This window comes from Marmota marmota, unplaced genomic scaffold (genome assembly GCF_001458135.2).
Source record: "Marmota marmota marmota unplaced genomic scaffold, marMar, whole genome shotgun sequence".
Taxonomy (NCBI): Eukaryota; Metazoa; Chordata; class Mammalia; order Rodentia; family Sciuridae; genus Marmota; species Marmota marmota.
This window is the reverse complement of record NW_025999982.1, coordinates 5,357,647-5,379,530: the sequence shown is the minus strand read 5'-3', so window position 1 is coordinate 5,379,530 and position 21,884 is coordinate 5,357,647. Positions and strand designations below refer to the sequence as shown.

The window sequence follows — 21,884 nt, the reverse complement described above, 5'->3', positions numbered from 1 at the left end:
AAAAAAAAAAAAAAAAAAAAAAAAAAAAACGTCTAGCCAGGCTCCGTGGCACATGCCCAAAATCCTAGAGAGTGGGATGCTGAGGCAGGAGAGTTGAAAGTTCCAGGCCAGCCTTGGCAACTGTGATTTAATGACAATCTGTCTTACAAAAAAAAAAAAAGGCTGGGGCTGCAGTGGAGGTGCTTATCTGTAATCCCAATGCCTTGGGAGGCTGAGGCAGGAGGATCAAAAGTTCAAAGCCAACCTCAGCAATTCAGAGAAGCCCTAAGCAACTTAGCAAGACCCTGTCTCAAAACGAAAACTAAAAAGGATCTGGGAATATGGCTTAGTGATTAAGTGCCTCTAGGTTCAATCGCTAGTACTGTTAAAAAAAAAAAAAAATACAAGTAATTAACTAAATTAATAGCCACCAAAAGTAAAAAACAATCTCCACAAAATAGATAAAAATAGGATCCTCCCAAATCTCCACCATGTTGGCTTAGGAACTGACTTCCTTAACAAGAGTCTTAAAGCACAGGAAGTAAAATCAAGAATCAATAAATGGGATGGAATCAAACTAAAAAGCTTCTTCACAGCAAAGGAAACAATACCATGAAGAGAGAGCCTACAGAATGGAAGAAAATCTTTACCACATGCACCTCAGATAGAGCACTAAACTCCAGGATATATAAAGAACTCAAAATACTTAACACCAAAAAAACAAATAACCCAATCAGTAAATGGGCTAAGGAACTGAACAGACGCTTCACAGAAGAAGAAATACAATCAATCAACAAATATATGAAAAAATATTCAACATTTCTAGCAATTAGAGAAATGCAAATCAAAACTACTGAGTGGGCTGTGGCTGTGGCTCAATGGTAGAGCGCTTGTCTTGCATGGGTGAGGCACTGGGTTTGATCCTCAGCACCACATAAAAATAAATAAATAAAATGAAGGTATTGTGTCACCTACAACTTTAAAAAAAAAACTACCTTAAGATTTCATTTTACTCTAGTCAGAATGGCAATTATCAAGAATATCAAGGAACAATACATGATGGTGAAGATGTGAGGAAAAAGGTACACTCATACACTGCTGGTGGGACTGCCAATTGATGCAACTACTATGGAAAGCAGTATGGAGATTCCTCAGAAAACCTGGAATGGAACTACCATTTAACTCAGTTATCCCTCTCCTTGGTTTATACTCAAAAGACTTAAAATCAGCATACTACAGTGATGCAGCCACATCAATGTTTATAGCAGCTCAATTCACAACAGCTAAACTATGGAACCAACCTAGGTGATCTTCAACAGATAAATGGATAAAGAAATTGTGGTATATATACACAATGGCTTATTGCTCAGCCTTAAAGGAATGAAATTATGGCATTTGCAGGTAAATGGATAGAACTGGAAAATATCATGGGAGGTGAGATAAGCCAATCCCAAAGAACCAAAAGCTGAATGTTTTCTCTGCTATGCAGATGCTAATTCACAATAAGGGGATTGGGGGTGGTGGATAGGGAAGAACAGAGGTACATTGGATTAGGTAGAGTGGAGTGAAGGGAGGGGAGGGGGTTTGGGGAAGGAAGGCTAATAGAATGAATCAGACATTATTACACCATATGCATATATGATTACAGAACTGGTGTAACTCTACATCATGTACGATTAGAAGAATGAGAAGTTATACTCTATCTATGTATGATACGTCAAAATGCACTCTACCTCATACATAACTAATTAGAACAAATTTTTAAAAATAGTCATATATGGGAAGGGTATTAAAATAAATAAATAAAAGCAAAAAAAAAAAAAAGACCCAACTATATATTTCTTTTTTCTTTCTTGTTTTGTTTTTCGCAGGATGGATGTCACACATCCCTGGCAAGTGTACTACCCCTGAGCTACATTCTCAGCACTCTTTAGTTTTTAGTTTGAGACAGTTTCTCTAAGTTACTGAGACTGGCCTCTAACTTGGAATCCTCATGCCTTGTCTCCTGAATAGCTGGGATTACAGGCATGTGCCACCATGCCTGGTCCCAAGTTATATATTTCTTATGATCTCTGTATTTTTTTTTAAAAGGTATTCATTAAAAAGAACAGGAAAAAATACCTCAATGTTAACAGTGCTTATCTTTGAGCTGTGGAATTATAAGGATATTTAATTTCACCTTTATGCTTCTCTGAATTAATCATGTGTTCTACAATGCGCATACTGCTTTTATTAATCAGTGGAATAGGTTGTTTTGTTGGCCTTCATCAATCCCTAAAGGACGAGCACTCATAAACCTATTGAAAGAACAATGAGAAACAAACAAAAGATCAAATAAAAAAATAATAAAACTAAGCAATGCAGTACAAGAGTCTGCAGATACAAAAATCCAACTATAGGCAAAAAGGCAAAGTACTCCTGTGCGGCAGCATGACTGCTATGACTACTTTTCCTCTCTAGGAGAGGCCCAAGGCCCACCCCTTATAGTACCACCTCAGGGGGGTTCACTTCTAGAAGAAATCTACATAGGAGTAAGAAAGATCTGTCATCCACAAATCACTGCACAGGCACGTGTCCTTATTGTTGTTTCCCTGCTTAGAGGCCACATGTAAATCCAGACTGCATAAATACTGCAAGCTTTGAAGACTTCAAATAAACCAAATCAAGAAGGTGAATTTTGCCGGGCATGGTGGCGCATGGTGGCACATGCCCGGAATCCCACCATCATACCTATCCTTTAATCCCAGTGGCTCAGGAGGCTGAGGCAAAAGGATTGCAAGTTCAAAGCTAGCCTCAGCAACTTAGCAAAGCCCTAAGCAAATTAGTGAGACCCTGTCTCAAAAATGAAAAAATAAAACGGGCTCCGGATGTGACTCAGTGGTTAAATGCCCTGGGTTCAATCCCCAATACAAAAAAAAAAAAAAAAAAAAGTGAATTTTAGAGCTGGAGGTGTGCTCAGTGGCAGAGACTTGCCTAGCATACATGAGATGCAGGATTCAATCCCTAACACCACTGAGAGCAAAGTAAAAATCAGGAGTCAATCAGCTGAATTGTGGATATCAGGATATTTGCTGTATTTTTATTCATACCTTTTTATGCATTTGAATATTTCATTATATTTTTGAAACAGATAACTATTCAATATAAAGTAGAGTAAGAATTGGAGGCTAAGGGCTGGGATTGTGGCTCAGCGGTAGAGCGCTCGCCTAGCACGGGCGGGGCCCGGGTTCGATCCTCAGCACCACATAAAAATAAAGGCATTGTGTTGTGTCCATCTACACCTAAAAAATAAATACTAAAAAAAAGAAGAAGAAGAAGAATTGGAGGCTAGGTATGGTGGCACACTCCTGTAATCTCAGTGACTAGGAAGGCTGAGGCAGGAAGATTGACAAGTTCAAGGCCAGACTCAATAACTTAGCCAGGGCCTAAGCAACTCAGTGAGACCTTGTCTCAAAATAAAAAATAAAAAGGGCTGGGGATGTGGGCTCAGTGGTTAAGCACCCCTGGGTTCAATCCCAGGTAACAAACAAAGAAAAATTGGAATTTACTCAAATGAAGATTTAAAGATAAAAAGCTAAGGATGCCTATCTAGCCTGTGCCTGGCCCTGAGTTCAATCCTCAGAGAGGTGGGGCAGGGAGAGGGAGAGAAATAGAGAACGAAATGGAGGGAGGGACGAAGGAAGAGAGAGAGAGAGAGACAATGAAGAGGAAAGTAGGGAGGAAAGGGTTGTCATCTACAAGACAGAAAGGTATAAGATTCAAGGCAGACCATTTTTTTTATTTTTATTTTTTAAAGATGGAGAGAGGAGAGAGAAGAGAGGAGAGAGAGAGAGAGAGAATTTTAATATTTATTTTTTAGTTCTTGGCGGACACAACATCTTTGTTTGTATGTGGTGCTGAGGATCGAACCCGGGCCGCACGCATGCCAGGCGAGCGCGCTACCGCTTGAGCCACATCCCCAGCCTAAGGCAGACCATTTTGAGGCTGCCAGAAATTATCTTAGAGACACCTACCTAGCCTACAAAACCCAAGAATCAACCCAGGAATTACAAAATCACCTTTGTCCTAAGGAAAAAGGAAGGGGTTGGTATCACCAGAAGAGGATGGGACTCTAAGGACAGAACAAAGTCAGTGAGAACCACCCACAAGGATAGAAGGGAACAGCAAGGAAGGCAAAAGCACTGTGGGTCACCCCTGGATGAAGGCGGACACGGCTACAGACCAAGGACAATGTGGGGAAGGCCTAAGGCTTTGAAGCTTTGTCACGTTTACTAATGTCATCTCTCCAAGAGAGACACGTAAATCCATAGACACATACATAAATACATTAACAGTTAGGGGCTACTCCCTAGGAGGCCCCGCGCTCGCCTTTACATATACTGTTTTCTCATGTAACGCTTGTTAAGGAGCCCATGAGGCCATCCTTCCACTCCCCTCTGACTGATGGGGGAACTGGCACTTGCTGAGGTCGCCAGCAGGCAGTGGAGTCTAGGCTCAAACCGGGTCTGCCTGATCCCAGAGCAGCAGGAGCTCTCGAGCTACTCCACCAAGAAAAACTAGTTAAAAAGAAAAGGGTAAAGTGTGGAAGGCAACGCAGCCAGGGAAGAGGAGTGGCCGAGTACACAGAGCCACACACCAGTTACAATGTCCCAGAATGCACACAGCTGACAGCCCACTCGCTCACCTTGTAGGGAAACTTCCTGCTATTCAGAATGGGCTGTCAGATTTAGGAAGCCTGAAAGAGAAGAAGCCACATCTAGGGATGTGATCCTTGGAAGTGAAATGTCTCCTCTTACTGTTGACACCAGTGGTAGTGGCAAAAAGTTAATCCAGGTAATTCTAGCTGGAGGTGCCTTCCATTTATAGGCTATCTCATTTTAACACAGTCCCTGACCCAACATACAAAAATGCCACAGTGTGGCCTGAAATTTAACCAACATTATTTAACACAACTATATCAAAGTTTAGTCACACTGGCCTTGGGTGGGCCCTTTCACCACACCACCTCACTCTTGGACGTCATAGTATAGTTCAGAAAGCCAGCTCCTTCCCTCACCTCATGAGAGCCTCACAACAAACCTATGAGGTGAGGCTTATTATTTTTATTTTACAGATGAGGAAACCAGGGCTTAGAGAGGCTAAGTAATTTGCCCAAGATCATGGAGCTAGCAAGTGGCAAAGAAAAAGACACTCGAGAAATCCAGGTAACACTAAAAACTCAAACAGAATAAATGGTACATTCGAGTAACAGTTGGTGAAGAAGATTTTGAAAATGAATGGCCACAGGTTAGACACTATTAGGCCAATATGGTTATTCCCCTTAATAGAATTTTTTTGGTTGACACATAATATTTGTACATATTTATAGGGACACAATAAGATTTTTAGAAAAGGTGATGTGAAGCAAGTGGGGAAATTGATAACTTTCAAATAAATCCAAGTCATCTTAGTAACAGTGTAGCTTCTTCATATGAACCAGTCTTATAACTTAGAAGACCTCTCAAACTTTAGAATCAATTTAGAAAATAATATATTAAGAAGCTTGTCATGCCATCAAGTGGCCAATGGGGCTGTGTAGCAATAAGACTAGTTTTATTTGAGCTATAAAAATTACTGCAGACAATATTATCACTACCAGTAATAATTTGGCAAATTGAAGTCAATACACATGGACAGGGAATGGCTTACTGTGCTCGTGTAGTTCAGATAATTGAAGACCCAATATAATGGCTTCTGCCATGATGGGGATTAACCACTCAGTAATTAATGACAGTTTGAAATGGAAGGACAATCATGTAGCGGAGAAAACAATAAAAATGTCCCAACAAAGGTATTAAAACAAGGGTGATAAATGTTTTATTAGCAACAATCTGGAACTGTAAAACGGTCTGGTGCATACCTAGGTGTTGTCCCATGTTGTAGGGGATTAACCACCACCACATACATGAAAAAGGAAGCAATTAATTCAGTGACAATTAATTCCTCCCTATTTTCAAATCTAAGTGATTACATCCAATGAAAGTAGGACTACAACTCTGCTGAGTGATCAGGGGACATATCCATGGTTTTATATCATTAATAGCTAAGAGAACAAGAGTATAAAAAGTTTGGGACTGAAGTTGTGGCTCAGGGGTGAAGCACTTGCCTAGCATATGTGGGACAATAGATTTGATCCTCAGCACCACATAAAAAAATAAACAAAATAAAGTTAAAAAAAAAAGTTTGTCTTGACAATTTGAGATATGGTGGTATTACTGTCCTAGATATAGAAAGCTCAGTTGATGACAGGTGCTGACAAGATATGGTGACCCTGATCCAAACATAAAATGGGACAGTATACCTCAGTGCCTGATGAATGGGTAGACAGATGGGTTTATATGTTAGCCACATGTTTATCAAAGGCAATTATAAACTATGCTGAAATGGATGTATTACCAATTAACAACCCCTGCCTATGATCAGAATGCTGTTAGTTACAAGTTACAGAATACTCAACTATAATGTTTAGATAGTAAACCACAATATTAGGCTGCTGGGTTAGTGTCTCCACAATCTCTGGCCTTTTCTTCAGGTTACAAATTAGCTGCTACAACTTATGGCATCTTCCTTTCACACTACCACATTTAGAAACAGGTGGCAAAAACAGGCTTCCTTCTCAGAATGATTACTCTCTGGTCCAAAAAGAAAACCCTTCTCCAAGCCCTCTCTCAGGAGATGCTCAATGAGATGAGACCATCCCTAAGCCAGTCACTGGGATGACCAAAGGATTATCATAAAAGGGTTACACCAACCCTAATACTGCCTAAGAGCATCATCATTTACGGAACATCTGAATAAAATCATGGTTTTTGCGAAAGGAAAAAGTGGGGTCACCTGGAAAGACTACCAAGGAGCTAATCAAGAGGGCCTGCCACACTGGTCAACAGACTAGACAGCTCACCCCCATTACTAACACCCCCACTGCCACCACAGAGGCACATTCATTATAATTGATGAGCCTCCACTGGCACATCATCATCTCCCAAATCCATGGTTTATTTTTCTTAGTTTTCGCTCTTGATGTCAAACATTCATGGATTTAAACAAATGTATAATGATGTCGATCTACCATTATAGTATCTACTCTAAAAATTATCTGTGCTGTGCCCATTCATCCCTCTTTCCACCTCAACCCCACCAACCAGTGATCTTTTTACTGTCTCCAGAGATTTGCCTTTTCCAGAAAGTCATATAATTGGAATTACAGTTTGCACATTATCTTTACTTCCCCACTGATTTTGTAAAGGAAGGAAGGGTGGATATTATGACACAGGAGCCAAGAGGGTGACAACTTAGGTCTGTACTTCCCAAATCATTAGCTTTCCTCACACACTACAGCTCTTCTAGAAAACAAGTTCAAAAATTAAGCATACCCAAAGACAAAGGCCAAAGTTCCGAGCTGAGAAGGTGACCTACCAGCTCATTTAAATTCACCGTAATGAGTGATACCCATGAAAGAAAGGGGTAATAAAGTGAAAATTGGGGGTATGGATACATACTCACAAAACTTGGATTAAACCACAGTCTCTGTTGTACTTAAAAAGAATATATTAAGAGTTTTACTAGAGTCATAGTCTCCAGTGGGGTTCTAACTCTACTGTACGTATGCCTGGGATTCCTTGAATTTGTCAAATTCAAGACCTAAAGAACACCAGCCCACAGTTACATGCTATTTGCCCTGGTTCTCGCAGTGTGAGGGAGGCGGGTCAGGCCTACTTATATTCAGAAGCAGAGAGCCCCAGAAACCAGATCTCCTGCTGGAAGATGGGGAGAGTGGTCACCGATCCATAGGTTTCAGGGACAATATTCACAAAACCTCTGAAGTGAGATAATTTCCCATTTAGTAACGGACCATTTAGAGATAAGAAAAATGCTCATCTCCTGGTTCAAAATAGGGCAGAGAAAGAGCTACAAAAGGACAAAATGGAAATGGTCACTTCAACAAAATAGGAGAGGGTGATGCAAGAAGTAGAAGCATAAAAGGAAAAATGTCTTGACTTACTTTTTGGTGAGTCGGGGGTCCAAAGGAGGGTGTTGTGCTCCATACACCGGCTGGATACTAAAAAAAGAAACAGGAAGAAGCAGGTGGTCAAGAAGCCACACATGTGGGCTGAGTACCATCTGTCACCAAATTGGATGGGACCTTTGAGAAATAGGTTACCTCCTAGAACAACTCAACCAGGAGACACTAATCTACTGGGGGGAAAAATGGCAGGGGTGGGGAGCTGAGGTTTTAGCTCAGTGGTAGAGTACCTTTCTAGCATGCATAAGGCTGAGCTCAATGCCTAGCACTCCCCATACACACATGCTGTAGTCTTGGGGGCTGCAGTACATGCAGCTCAGTGGCAATACAAGTGCTTAACATGCACAAGGCCTTAGGTTCACTCCCCAGCACAAAATGAAATAAATTTTTTAAAAAAATTTAATGTTTTAAAAAGTCTTTTGATAGGCATGGTGCACACCTATAATCTTGTTTGGGAGGCTGAAGCAGGAAGATCACAAGTTCAAAGCCAGCCTCAGCAACGACAAGGCACTAAGCAACTCAGCAAGACCTTATCTCTAAATAAAATACAAAATAGGGAGCTAGTGATATAGCTCAGTTGGTAGAGTGCCTGTCTTGCATGCACAGGCCCTGGGTTCAATCCCCAACACCACACACACACACACACACACACACACACACACACAAATAAAATACAAAATAGGCCTTGGAATGTGGCCAGTGGCTGAGTGCCCCTCAGTTCAATCCCCAGCAAAAAAATACATACATACATAAATAAAATTAAAAATGGTATGGGGGGCTGGGGATGTGGCTCAAGCGGTAGCGCGCTCGCCTGGCATGCGTGCGGCCTGGGTTCGATCCTCAGCACCACATACAAACAGGGATGTTGTGTCCGCCGAGAACTAAAAAAATAAATAAATAAATAAATACTAAAGTTTCTCTCTCTCTCTCTCTCTCTCCTCTCTCTCTCTTTAAAAAAAAAAATGGTATGGGGATGTGGCTCAGTGGTTAAATGCCTCTAGTGTCAATCCTTGGTACAAAAAAAAAAAAAAAAACAATCTCCTGCCTGAAGAAACCAGGAAAGGACAAATTTCAACTGAAATAAGTGGAAAAACTATAGCAAAAGGACCAGTACAGGACTAAGTCTCAAATTTGAGACTTTATGGTTGTAGAAGAGAGTGTGAAGGTAATATAACAGACAAATGTTAAAATAGAAAAGAGGAAAATGAGTACAAATAAGTACCTTAACTTTCTCATCTTTGAGAGCTCACAAAATATTTAAGCTGATAGCTCAAACAACAGAAGCATTAAGTATATTTTAAGATAGAAACAAGACCATAGTAATAGCACATTCCTGGAATCCCAGTGATTCAGGAGGCTAAGGCAGAAGGATTGCAAGTTCAAGGACAGCCTGGGCAACTCAGGGAAGCCCTGTCTCAAAATTTAAAAAAGAAAAAAAAAAAAAGGGGCCGGGAGCATGGCTCCATGGAAGAGTGTCCCTCCCCTGGGTTCAACCCTCAGTACTACAAAAAACTAAAGACAAATAATTTTATGTTTATGTTTGATTTGTTTTGTGATGCTGAGAATCAAACCCAAGGCCTTCTGCATGCTAGGCAACTGCTCTTCTGTTGAGCTACACCCTTGCCTTTAAGCAAATAAATTTATAAAATAAATAATATAAGGAAATGAAAGTAGGTGGGGAGAGAAGAAGCAAGAAACATAACTATGGATTTAATCATTGTTCATTGTGGGAATCAACAGATAATGTCTGAAGAAATATGATATAAAGTTTTAAGTACAGCCAGGCCTGGTGACACTGAGCTGTAATCCTAGCAACTCGGAAGGCTGAGGCAGGAGGACAGAAAGACCCTATATCAAAATTAAAAAGTATATGGGGGCTGGAGATAGCACAGTTGGTAGAGTGCTTGCCTTCATGCATAAGGCCCTGGGTTCAATCCCCAGCACCAACAAAAAAGAAAAAAAAAATATATAAAAAGGACTGGGGGTATACCTCAGTGGTAGGACACCCCTTGGTTCAATTCCCAGTACCATTAGAAAAATACACACACACACACACACAAAGTCATTAAAATTTTTAAAAAATTTTTCCAAATTATCAGAATAGATATATACAGGCCCCCACAAAAACAGGCACAGTCTGTGTAGTGAAAGATTTTTTTAGTAAAAGATTTTTTTTAAAGAAAATATTGAAAATAGAACTAAGACTAATATGTTAGCTATTCCAATAAATATAAATGGGCTGAAGTTACCTATTAAAAGAAAAGGATTATTATGAACTGGTTAAATAAATTACAGTACACTAGGCTAGGGATGAAGTTCAGTGGAGAGCACTTACCAAGCACACATGAGGCCCGGTGTTCAATTCCCAGCATCACAAAATAAATCAAATTACAGCACATCCTTTTTTATTTTGTTTTGTAATGGAGCTTGGACCCAGAAGTGCTGAACCACTGAGCTACACCGGCCCAACCTTTTTTTTTCTCTCACTGTGCCCGACACAGTCCATCTTTTAAAAGGAATGAGGCAGTTCTAAATCCACTGACATGAAACAAACTCAGACACTAATTGAAAACAGATGCATACTACAGGTATGATACCATTTTTGTAAAAATCTTTTAAATGTCCACACATAATTATGTATGATTAAGTTGGTATATTTTTAGAGTATCTCAGAACATACAAGACACCAGTAGCAGCGGTTAAGAAAAGGAGTCTAATGACTGAAGGACAGGACAGGCTCCACGGAGACTAGGTTTGTGTTACAAACCCTTTTGTGCCTTTCCTGCTCAGTATCATCTACAAGTATCACCTCTGCAAGAAATAAATCAAGCAACCTTAAGAAGGTTGGAAGGTTTAAATGGGATGATGTGTCAAAAGCCCTTTAGCACAATTCCTGGTGGGTGGTAATATTCACTTAATGGTAAGCAGGTAGTGCGATAGCTTTGCAAACTTAGAACACTACTCAGCACACACGCAGTGCCAAAAAATGTTGGCTTTCTCCCTCCTTTCATTTTTATAATTTAATCCACACCCAATATTTAGAAAACAGAACAAGTTCACCAAGTACAGAGGTGATCCTAAAAATGCTTTTAAATAAAAATGTACGCAATCCAATCATTTTCACACTGATTTCTATTAAGAGTTCAGGGGAACCGTAGTGTACACCTGTAATCCCAGCTACTTGGGGAGGCTGAGGCAGGAGGATGACTAGTTCTAGGCTAGTCCGGGAAAACCAGCAAGACCCTATCTCAAAATAAAAAATAAAAAGGACCAGGGATATAGCTCAGTGGTAGAGCACCCCAGGTTCAATTCCCAGCACTGAAATAAATAAAATGAAGTTCAGAGGGGATTTTTTTCACCTATTACCTTTAGTTTTGGATACTGCCCCTTCCTTTTTAGCTATAAGAATCTCTACTCCTTAAATTTCTCTGGAAGTAAGTAATCTATAGTACTATGGACAGAAACACAAACTCTGATAAGCAAACAATACCACTCTAATGGATTTTGAAGAGTTTCCTAGGCTGGGGGAAAGGACAAAAAATAAGAGCCAAGCATGGTGGCATGCATCTGTAATCCCAGCAGCTCAGGAGGCTGAGGCAAGAGGATCATAAATTCGAAGCCAGTCTCAGCAACTCATCAAGGCTCTAAGTAACTTAGTGAGACCCTGTCTCAAAATAAAAAATAATAAGGGCGGGGTATGTGGCTCAGTGATTAAGTGGCCCTTGGGTTCAATTCCTGGTACAAATAAATAAATAAATAAATAACAACAAATACTAAAAATAAATAAATAAATAACAAGAAATCAAAGAGTAAAGATGAGCTCTGTGGCGCATGCCTATAATCCCAGCAGCTTGAGGGAGGCTGAGGCAGGAGGATCTTGAGTTCAAAGCCAGCCTTAGCAACAGTGACACACTAAGCAACTCAGCAAGACCCTGCCTCTAAATAAAATAAAAATAGGGCTGGGATGTGGCTCAGAGGTTGAGTGCCCCTGAGTTCAATACCCAGTATCAAAAAAAAAAAAAAAAAAGAGTACAGGAGTGAAAATTTGGCTTAGAGAGAGAGAGAGGACTTAGGTTAAAAAAAAAAAAATTAAAACACAATGCAAAAAACCTAAAAGGTCCTTGATTTGTATTGCAGCATTTGCAGATATTCTCTGAGTACACTTGAACTCTCCAGGTCCACAAGTCCTCTTCTTAGTCAAACATAAAATCAGGGGATAAACTCTGCAAGATCTCAATGGCTCAGTTAGATAGAAAAATAAGAGAGGATCCTTAACTGCTCTCTGTAAAAAGAGTCTTACCACCTGCCAGTAACACATGCAGAGAAAAAGCAGACCTAACCGAGCAGGCTAAAGGGCCAGAGGACATCAATTACCTAGGAAAGGAATCTTAAAATCATACTCGACTACTTTTTAAAGATGTCAGCGATGTGCTGGCACAGGCAGAAAGTCTAAGATAAATGATGGCCTTTATCAGCAAAGGTATCAGAGCCCAAATCGAATTTGTTAACACATTGCTGAACTAAACCATGATGAATCTGAACCTGGAACACTCTGTATAATAAATCAATTTAGTGCACCTCAAAAAGGCCAGGCAAGAAGTTAGGAAAGGAAACCAAAATGATCACAGAGGCTAAATGAAGATAAACTAAAAGAGCCTGACAATTAAGGTGCTCAATTTCCTGATTTTATAATTCACTTATCAGCCTGTTCCATCTCCACACCTCCCCAGCCCAAACTCAACTCTAGGAAAGACTGGTCTCCACTCCACCTTCCAAACATAATCTAATTATCAAATCAGGTTCTTTCCCCTATTCCAAATACTATTCTATTTTCTTTGGTTCCAGGGATTGAACCCAGGGGCACTTAACCACTAAGCCACATCCCCAGTCCTTTTTATTATTGAGACAGGGTCTCATTAAGCTGCTTAGGGCCTCACTAAGTTGTTGAGGCTGGTCTTGAACTTCCAATCTGTCTGCCTCAGCCTTCCAAGCTGTTGGGATTACAGGGGTGCACCAACATGCCTGGATGCTTTTCTATTTTCCACATCCCTGTTCAAAACTGCATCCATCTTGCAGCATTCCCTTCAAATTCTATAACCTCACTGAGACTCTCCCTATCCCAACCACATAGCACCCACTAACCCAAGCACTCTCTGATTCCTTAACATACATAAATCAGGGCTTATCTATATACATTTTTTAAAATAAACTAGATTTAAATCCTAATGTAAGGCCCATTCATGTAGGTGATCAATACCCAGTTTCACAAATAAGAAACTATGGAGTTCAGACCCCTAGCACACACCTCTCCATTCCCCCTAGGGAGCCACTTACAGAGTCTGACATACTTCACACTCATTTTTTATTTTCTATGTGTGTATCCCAAAACAATACAAAAGGTCGCTTTGCATATTTTTAAAGTTTATATTAATGCCACCCCACTGTAAATATGACTTACTTTGACTCCGACTCACAATGCTATTTTAAATTTTATATAATTTCATGGGTGGCTGGCTGATATCTAACAAAGGTTTTAAGAAAAAAATTTCTTAAAACAGTATAAAAGCATTTAATTGACATTTTTTGAATACTCAAAAAAAGTACAAAGAATAATACAAAAAATATCCATGAGCTCATCACCGATTTCACAAATGTTAACATTTGTCACATTTAGTTTAAGAATATAAAGCACTAGCCGGGTGCATACCTTTAATCCCAGTTACTCGGGAGGCTGAGGCAGGAGGATCACAGGTTCAAAGCCAACCTCAGCAACTTAGCAAGGCCCTAAGCAACTTAGTGAGACCCTGTCTCTAAATAGAATATATAAAAGGGCTAGGGATGTGGACCAATGGTTAAGTATCCCAGTTTCAATCTCTGGCACCAAATAAATAAATTAACTGATTAATTAAAAAATAAATTTAAAACAGAATATAAAGCACGAGAGAGACCACTGATGTCCAATTCCCATTCACTCCCTTCCCAAGAACCACTCTTCTGAAGTTGAAGGGTATCCAGTATCCCTTCCATCTTTTGTTACAATTTTTTAAAAATTCTTATTTTTGATTGACACATGGTAATTAAACATATTTGTGGCATACAGTGTGACATTCTGATACATATTTACAATGTGTGATTTTTTTTTCCAATGCTGGAGATTAAACCTCTGCCACTGTGCTACACTCCTGCCCTATATGCATATTGTACATCTTGATTTTTTTCACTCAACAATGTGTTTTCACCCAGCTCCACTTTTAAGTTTTTCTGATTACAAAAGTAACATATGCTTAGTGGAAAAACCGGAAAGTCAATTATACACAGCGTCTTCACCAGGGGAAGCCACGGTGCCAAACACATTTTCGGCTTCTAGAAAGCCATGGTCTTTTTCTGAAGTGTTCTCACCACCTGGCAGAGCACAACACACACCAGCAGGCATTTCACAATAGTCAGTGAGTAAAAATTGGAATTCTACAAAACCCAGACTCTGCTCAAGCTGACTCTTCTCCAGCTACAGCTGAAAATTAGAGGCGAGTCCGCTGCAGCTCAGAGAAACGGCGCTGCATCCGCAGAGAAAAGCCCTGGGTGAGCCGCCTGGGCGACAGAGGGAGTAAAAGTCAGGCTTAACCTCTGTCATTCTCTTTAATGAAACCAACACCACGCCATGGATTTGCATAGCTGTTTTACCAGTTGCAACAGTACAAAAACCTTGGTAGGGAAAAAATCAACAGGTATTTGTTTGGCACCGACAAAGGAGCTAAAGCAAATATGGGAAGAGAGTTATCCAATTTCAATGCCAAACATGTTGGCAACTGAGTCAGGTTCACACTTGCGCTCCATGGACGTCTTCCAAAACTGGGGCTGTATGCTGTCTCAGTGGTAATTTAGTATCTTCTAGTCACTTACTTTATCAGAAAAAAACACTTCCAGGCCAAGAAGATGTTGTAATGGACCTGCCCATACAAGCCGGGACCATTGCACTAAGTCTATTATCAGATTCATTAATGTTATGAAAAATGACCAAGCAACACAGAAGGTTTTTGATAAAAATACATGGTGCCTCAGAAATTCAAGTAACATTAGCCACTTTCTTAACACCTGCCCAGCCCATCCTGCTGGGTGGGAACAGAACCCAGGGCCTTGCCCACACCAGGCAAACTGAATTACACCCCCAGCCCTCAATTCTTTTTCACGCTAATACAACTTTCTTGACTTTAGGAATTACATTTTGCTTGAAAAGAGGGAGAAGCCCTTCCCAGTAGGATTAGAAATTAGAATGTGGGGAATGAGCCAGGCTCTCATTTATATCTCCCATTCCAAGTGTTTTCCCCCATCTTTTTGCTGGAAATGTCCACACCCTAGACTGGAAGAGCTGCTGCCACAGAGGGAGTGTGAACCTTAGCAGAGACAGGAGGAGGGAGAAGCAGAGTCCGAGAGCACTGCAGCAGGGGTCAAGAAATCCGCACTGTGGTGTGGGGCAAGTCACTTTCCCTCTCTGGCCTGTTCCTTCATCTATTGCGGCTTTATCAGTCCTGAGTTCTAACATTCTACAGTTTCATGGCTCTCGGATGTTCATCCAGGTCATCTAACTTGCTACTTTCAAAAGCACAAAATAGAAAAGCCCACCTTCAGCCCCACCCACTCAACTCTCCGCCTATCCATCCATAGGAGCATCTAGCATGACAGAGCAAGAGAGAAATATCCATTCACGTAGGTCGGAGCTGGTAGAATTTGAATTTAACCCTCAACTTCAGGACTGGTAGGGGTCTCAGAGCTCAATCCAAACCTTTCAGAGGTAAGGAAATCCAGCGGGGAGTTGTTTTTTTCTCTGGAGTTTTGACACCACAGTCTGACCACCTAACTCAGAAACCTTCTTGGCACCTCCTTCTCCCCTGCGACCTACTGATCCACTCTCCATTTCCACTATCACTGCCCTGGTCTAAGCCAGCATCACCTTTCCCACTACTGGATGCCAACCGCCTCTAATGAGCCTCCCACACGCACACTGATCTCCCCGGGGCTGAAGGGTGGAGCTGGAGTGTGGGACTGTGCAATGTGTGTGGGAAGAGTGTTGGTCCCAATAACTGGGGGACTTCCTGGAATTCAGTGAGCAGGGGCCAGGGATGTTAAATGTTTTATAGTCACTGGGGCTGGGAATATGGCTTATTGGCGAAATGCTTGCCTAGCATGGGTGAGGTCCCTGTTTTTTTTCCCAGCACAGGGGAAAAAAAAAAAAAAAAGGAGTCCTGCGGCCACTGAAAAACACTGGTCCAAACCATTCTCCACAGACAGCCAGAATGGTTTTGGTTTTGTGGTGCTGGACATACTGGGCTCTAGTTGCACTAACCATTGCACTAATCGCCAGCAGGATATTTTTATAAATGCAAATCTCCCCCCACCATGTTAACTCCCCACACCATGGTCTCCTACTACTCTTGGGATTAAAATCAGAGTCCTTGGCTCCAAGCCCTGTTCTGACCAAATCTCATGATGAGTATTTGGGGGTAGGTGGGTAAGCGGGGGGAGTGGGAGGGAGTGGAACCAGCTTTTTCTCTATTTTGTATTGTTTGTTTTTTTCAATATATAACCAGTCAGTATCTTGTCAATACAGTCAGCCAATTGATCAACCTCAAAATAAATAAATAAAAGATCAGAGTCCTTAACTTGGGTTGCTTTTTTGTTTTTGGTACCAGGGATGTAACCCACAGGTGCTTTACCACTGAGCCACATTTCCCAGCCTTTTTTATCTTTTATTTTTGAGACAGGGACTCACTAAATTGCTTAGGGTCCCCCAGGGCTGGCCTCAAATTTCAGAGGTAAGGAAATCCAGCAGGCAGTACTTCAGTACTTTATCCTACAACTTAGCCTTTTCTCTGGAGCTTTGACACCATAGTCTGACCACCTACATCAGAAACCTCCTTGGCACTTGTGATCCTCCTGCCTCAGCGTCCCAAGTCACTGGGATTACAGGCATGTGCCCCCACGCTCTGCCTAACTTGTAGGTTAAGAGAGCCCAAATAATGACGCAAGTCATTCTGAAATTGGTATTTAGTATATTTATCTGTACTCTACATAAATATACCATTGAACTGAAGGACCTGAAGACAGAGAATCTGAATTTTATTCTCACAAATGGGAGGTCTGTAGAGGGGCAAGAAGGGAAGCAGGAAGACCAACCAGGAGGCTACAGCAGTTGTCAGGCAGGAGAAGACTCAGTGTGACCCAGGTACCAGGGGTAGGAGTGGTAAGAACAACTCGGATCTGGGATATATGTTGATGTGCCAACAGGACTTGTTGACTGGATGTGGAAAGAAGGGAAAGAGTCACAGACCTTAGGATGTGGGGCCTGAGAAACTTGGTGAGTGGTGGGACCACTGAGATGGGAAAAGCAGCTTTGTAGTTGCGGGGAGGGAGGATGTGAAATCCAGAGTTCTGGCTGGATGTGTGACGTATGAGGGGCCTATCAGACCACCATGTGCAGATGCATTAGTTGTTCAAGATTCATGACAAAAGCACCAGGACTCAGATTTCGCTCAATCAAATTCAAGACTCTTCTCTCAGTGGTTCTCAAAGTGCTGCCCCTACACCACCAAGCAGCTGTTGTACATGGGGTATTATGAGAAACTCAACTGTTCACATTCCCCCGCCCCAGACCTACTGAATCAGGTAGGTCTGAAGTTTGAGAATCCTTGCTGAAAATCATATTCCTCATCACTAATGAAACCTAATAGCCACAGCTGCCCTACCTTAGGCTTGTATCTCCATAAACTTTCTACCTAATTAACAGTGGATGGTGGTTTTGTTCTCCTCTCTGCAGTGGGCTCACTGAGGGTTCCAGCAACACAACTGATCAGTTTTTCAATTCCAGTTGCCCTATTCATAGTTTCCCTAAGTGGAAAAAACCCAAATGTCCATCAACTGATGAATGGATCAACAAAATGTGGTATCTCTGTACAGTGAAATATTATTCAGTCATAAAAAAGGATACAGTACTAATGCATGCTACGATACAAAAATGTGCTGAAATTGGTAATGGTTAGACAAAACCATCTATACTCTAAATAAATATACTAAATACCATTGAATTGTACACTTTAAAAAGGTGAATTTTGGGGTATGTGCATTTTCAATGACATTGTTATTTTTAAAAGAATGTTTCATTCATTCTGAATTAGGCTATTTTGTTTAATAAAATTCCTATTTGTTGTCACTTAAGTCATTAAAGTCATGATCAAAGAAAGTGAAAGTAACCCGCTACTGCTTTGACTTTTTTTTTGGCGGGGGAGGGGGTACCAGGGATTAAAACTAGAGGCACTTAACCACTGAGCCACACCCCCATCCCTTTTTAATTTTGAGATAGGCTCTTGCTAAGTTGCTGAGGCTGGCTTTGAACTTGCAATCCTCCTGCCTCAGCCTCTTGAACCTCTGAGATTACTGGTGAACATCACTGCACTCAAATGATTTTTTACCTTTCAATTTGCAAAGAAGAGCAAATTAGTTTCATTTCTAGGTTGCCGTGAACCTAGCACATGGTCATTTGTGTCACTGCCCTAGGAGAAAGTTTTTTTTTTCAAGACTGAAAGAGTCCAGATGTAAGAGTTTTATCTTTTAGAAAATGCCTTAAACCAAAAGCACTTTTCCATCTAAAAGACCGTTAGTTTTTTTCCATTAACTAGGAGCTCCCAGGGTTTCCCTGCTAAAAATACACAGCTGAATGATATTTCTTTTCAATAAACAAAGAGACCAACAATTACTATGAACTATGGCAACATTTTAATGCCTTAGAATAAACAAGACAAATAATTGTACTGGTATAAGAATCTGAGAAACATTCTTTTAAACGTATATTGCTCTAATAGTAACAGTAATGTTAAAAATTACTATTTATTGTGAATAATGTGCTAAAATACTATCCTAGGTTTTTAAAAAAATAGGATATTTCTTTTAGTCCTCACAGTAACCCCACGGAATGTATTTTTTCCCTAATTTCATAGATATGGAAACTGAGGTCTGGAGAGATTATCAATTATCTGTCCTTTGTCACACATGTTAAGAGAGCCCAAATAATAATCCAAGTTGTTCTGACCTCAAAAATTATCTTCTCTAGCCCTGTATATTCTTTTTTTTTTTTTTTTTTTTTTTAAATATTTATTTATTTATTTTAGTTTTTTTCGGCGGACACAACATCTTTGTTTGTATGTGGTGCTGAGGATCGAACCTGGGCCGCACGCATGCCAGGCGGGCGTGCTACCGCTTGAGCCACATCCCCAGCCCCCTGTATATTCTTCAGAATGAAAAAGGAAACCAAAAAATTGAAGAAACTGAAAAATCTTCTTCCTATCTCACAAAAGTAGTATTTTTAAAAAGATGACTATGCTGGGCACAGTGGTACATGCCCGTAGTCTCAGCTACTCAAGAGGCTGAGTGAGAGGCCAGTCTTGGCAATTTAGTAAAAAACCCTATCTCAAAATTTTAAAAAAAGGACTGGGGATAATAGCTCAGTTGGTGGAGTACTTGCCTCCTGTGCACAAAGCCCTGAGTTCAATCTCCAGCACCAAAAAAAAAAAAAAAAAAAAAAGACTATTCCTAAAATCCAGTAGAAGAAATATAGACTAAAAAAAGATAGTTAATAACAAGCTGGGTGTGGTGGCCCATGCCTGTAATCCCAGCAGCTCAGGAGGCTGAGGCAGGAGGATTTAGAGTTCAAAACCAGCCTCAGCAACTTAATGCTCTCAGCAATTTAGCAAGGTCCTAAGCAACTCAGAAAGACCCTGTCTCTAAATAAAAAACATAAAAGGACTGGGGATTTGGCTCAGTGGTAAAGCACCCCTGGGTTCAATCCTTGATCAGAAAAAAAAAAAAAAGATAGTTAATAACAAGCAGCAGTCAGAGGCACAGAAGACCAGGCCACGAACCATATCTCCTATTGCTGCTTCCTGATTTAACAGTTTTCCCACTGATTCTGATTATAATCTTAGATTGTTGAAATTTAATGATTTCTCTATGGAAAACCCCAGAGAACAACAGTTAGCACAACTGGAGAGCTCACAAGACCAGGAAGGAAAAGGATTCAGAGGGCAGGAAGTGGTGCTTATCTAAAAACACAGAACATCTTTAGCACTGATATTAACACTGTTATTCCACAGCACTTTAATCTCTGTCTTTCTTTGTATTATTTTAATATAATACTAAAAGCTGACTCCCACCCTATTCAACATATATCTAATAGAATCTTAAATGTAATAAGACAGTTACATAGCCAGATCTCTTTGCTTAAAGAAAGAAGGAAAAATCACAAGGTCAAAGGATTATCCCAGAAGGAAAAGACCTTAATCTATTAGGAAAGGTGGCATGTGGGGCAAACCAAACATGAATTTTATCACGAAGTAATCTGTGGCTGGCAGAAATCTTAAATTCACAACTGAAACACACACTGCTCCTTTGACTTTTCAGGATTCTGCCCAAAACAAATTCAAACTGTAAACGAACAGTATATTGATGAATGGACAATAGCTAGGAGTGTCAACACACATGGAGAAGTGGGGAAAACAGCTTAGAAGGTCTGCTCCCCAACTCTACAATTTAAGAATGAAAATTTTGGGTGCATTCGCACAAAAGAGCATAACTACGTAGGGGAGGGAGAGATTACTTTGGATTGGGAAAATCCTTAGAAAAATGAATAACCCCGATTCTGTGGTCACCCTGTAATAATTCTCAATGGAAAAAGGCCAACTCAAGATAAAGTAAGATCAAGCTTAGGAATTGCTCACTTTTCCTGCTCCCAATTCCTCAGGCAGCCCACCAGAGCCCTTTGAGAATGCGGGGAAAAGATTAGTAGGTGCTGGACTGGGGGACCAAGGCAAGTGGCCATCCTCATGCAAGCAACCACCTGTGCTTGGTGGAGACCCCAGAGAAGGAGTCCTGTCTAGAGTGGGAAGCAGCTCTGGGTATGGCCCTCCGAGCCCAGGACCCACGGGCTACTCACCCAACTCCACTGCCCCTTAAACCAGGTCTCTGGCCACCTGCCAGTTGAAGTCACCCTCCTGAGACCTCCGCCCCTAGACCCCCGTGTACATCCCGCTTCCAGCGGTTCCCACAGTTCGCCCGCTCCTTAACGTGACAGCTGCCCTGCCACCGCCAGGCAGCCCCAGCTTTCCCAGCCTAGGTCCCTCAAAACCGGGCTTCCGGCCTCGGTGGCACCCCGGGCCCGCGGGATTGAGGGATTAGGATCTGGAAGGGTTTGGTCCAATCCCCTCTCCCTCTCAGCGTCCTGGGCTCACCTCCCCGGCAGCTTGGCGCTCCTCTTCCAAAACTGCTTGCTGTTCTCGGCGGCCATTGCTCTGGCCCGGGGGAAGCCTGGCAGGCGGGCCAGGGGGGTGGCCGGCGAGATGCCCCCAGGACCCCGCGATCTGAGGGCCAACCCAGGCCGCTTCCCCGCCGCCGGTCACCCGCTCCCAGCTCCTGGGGGCGCCATCTTGGATGTGGGCACCCCCCAACCCTGCGCCGCTGTCATTGGTGGGCTGCGCAGGCCCAGGCGGCGCGGGCCAATCGGAAGCCGGAATCCTGCAGGCCGCTGAAGCCCAACGGTAACGTCAGGGGCTGGGCACACAGGTGGACCAAGAAGGCGGAGCTTGGTGAGCAGGGAGGCGGGGCTGAAAGTTCCTACCACTGGAGGAGGAAACAGGTAAAGAGAGGGACCCGGGGGAAGGAAAGGCGCCCCTGAGGGGAAGGAGGTTCCTGAATCTATTATTATTTTTTTTTTGGAAGGAGAGAGCATTAATATATATTTCTATAAATATAAATCTTTGGCCTATTTATAAAATCTCCCAATTCAGGGACACTCTGGTTA

General features: G+C 41.6%; 1 protein-coding gene across 3 annotated transcripts in view; it reads right to left on the bottom strand.

Annotated features, from left to right (window-relative positions):
* Tbc1d22b (TBC1 domain family member 22B) overlaps positions 1-21,542 on the bottom strand; it is a 72,217-nt gene extending 50,675 nt beyond the window's left edge. The window contains exons 1-2 of one of the 3 annotated variants that reach the window (XM_048805226.1): positions 21,316-21,542; positions 8,021-8,077 (exon numbers count right to left, since the gene is read on the bottom strand). In XM_048805226.1, coding sequence (XP_048661183.1) covers positions 8,021-8,077; positions 21,316-21,371 — 113 coding nt within the window. In that variant the 5' untranslated portion in view covers positions 21,372-21,542. The remainder of the gene's footprint in view (positions 1-8,020; positions 8,078-21,315) is intronic. The other 2 variants (XM_015487670.2, XM_048805227.1) reach the window with 2 other exon arrangements.
* Between the last annotated feature and the right edge of the window lie 342 nt (positions 21,543-21,884).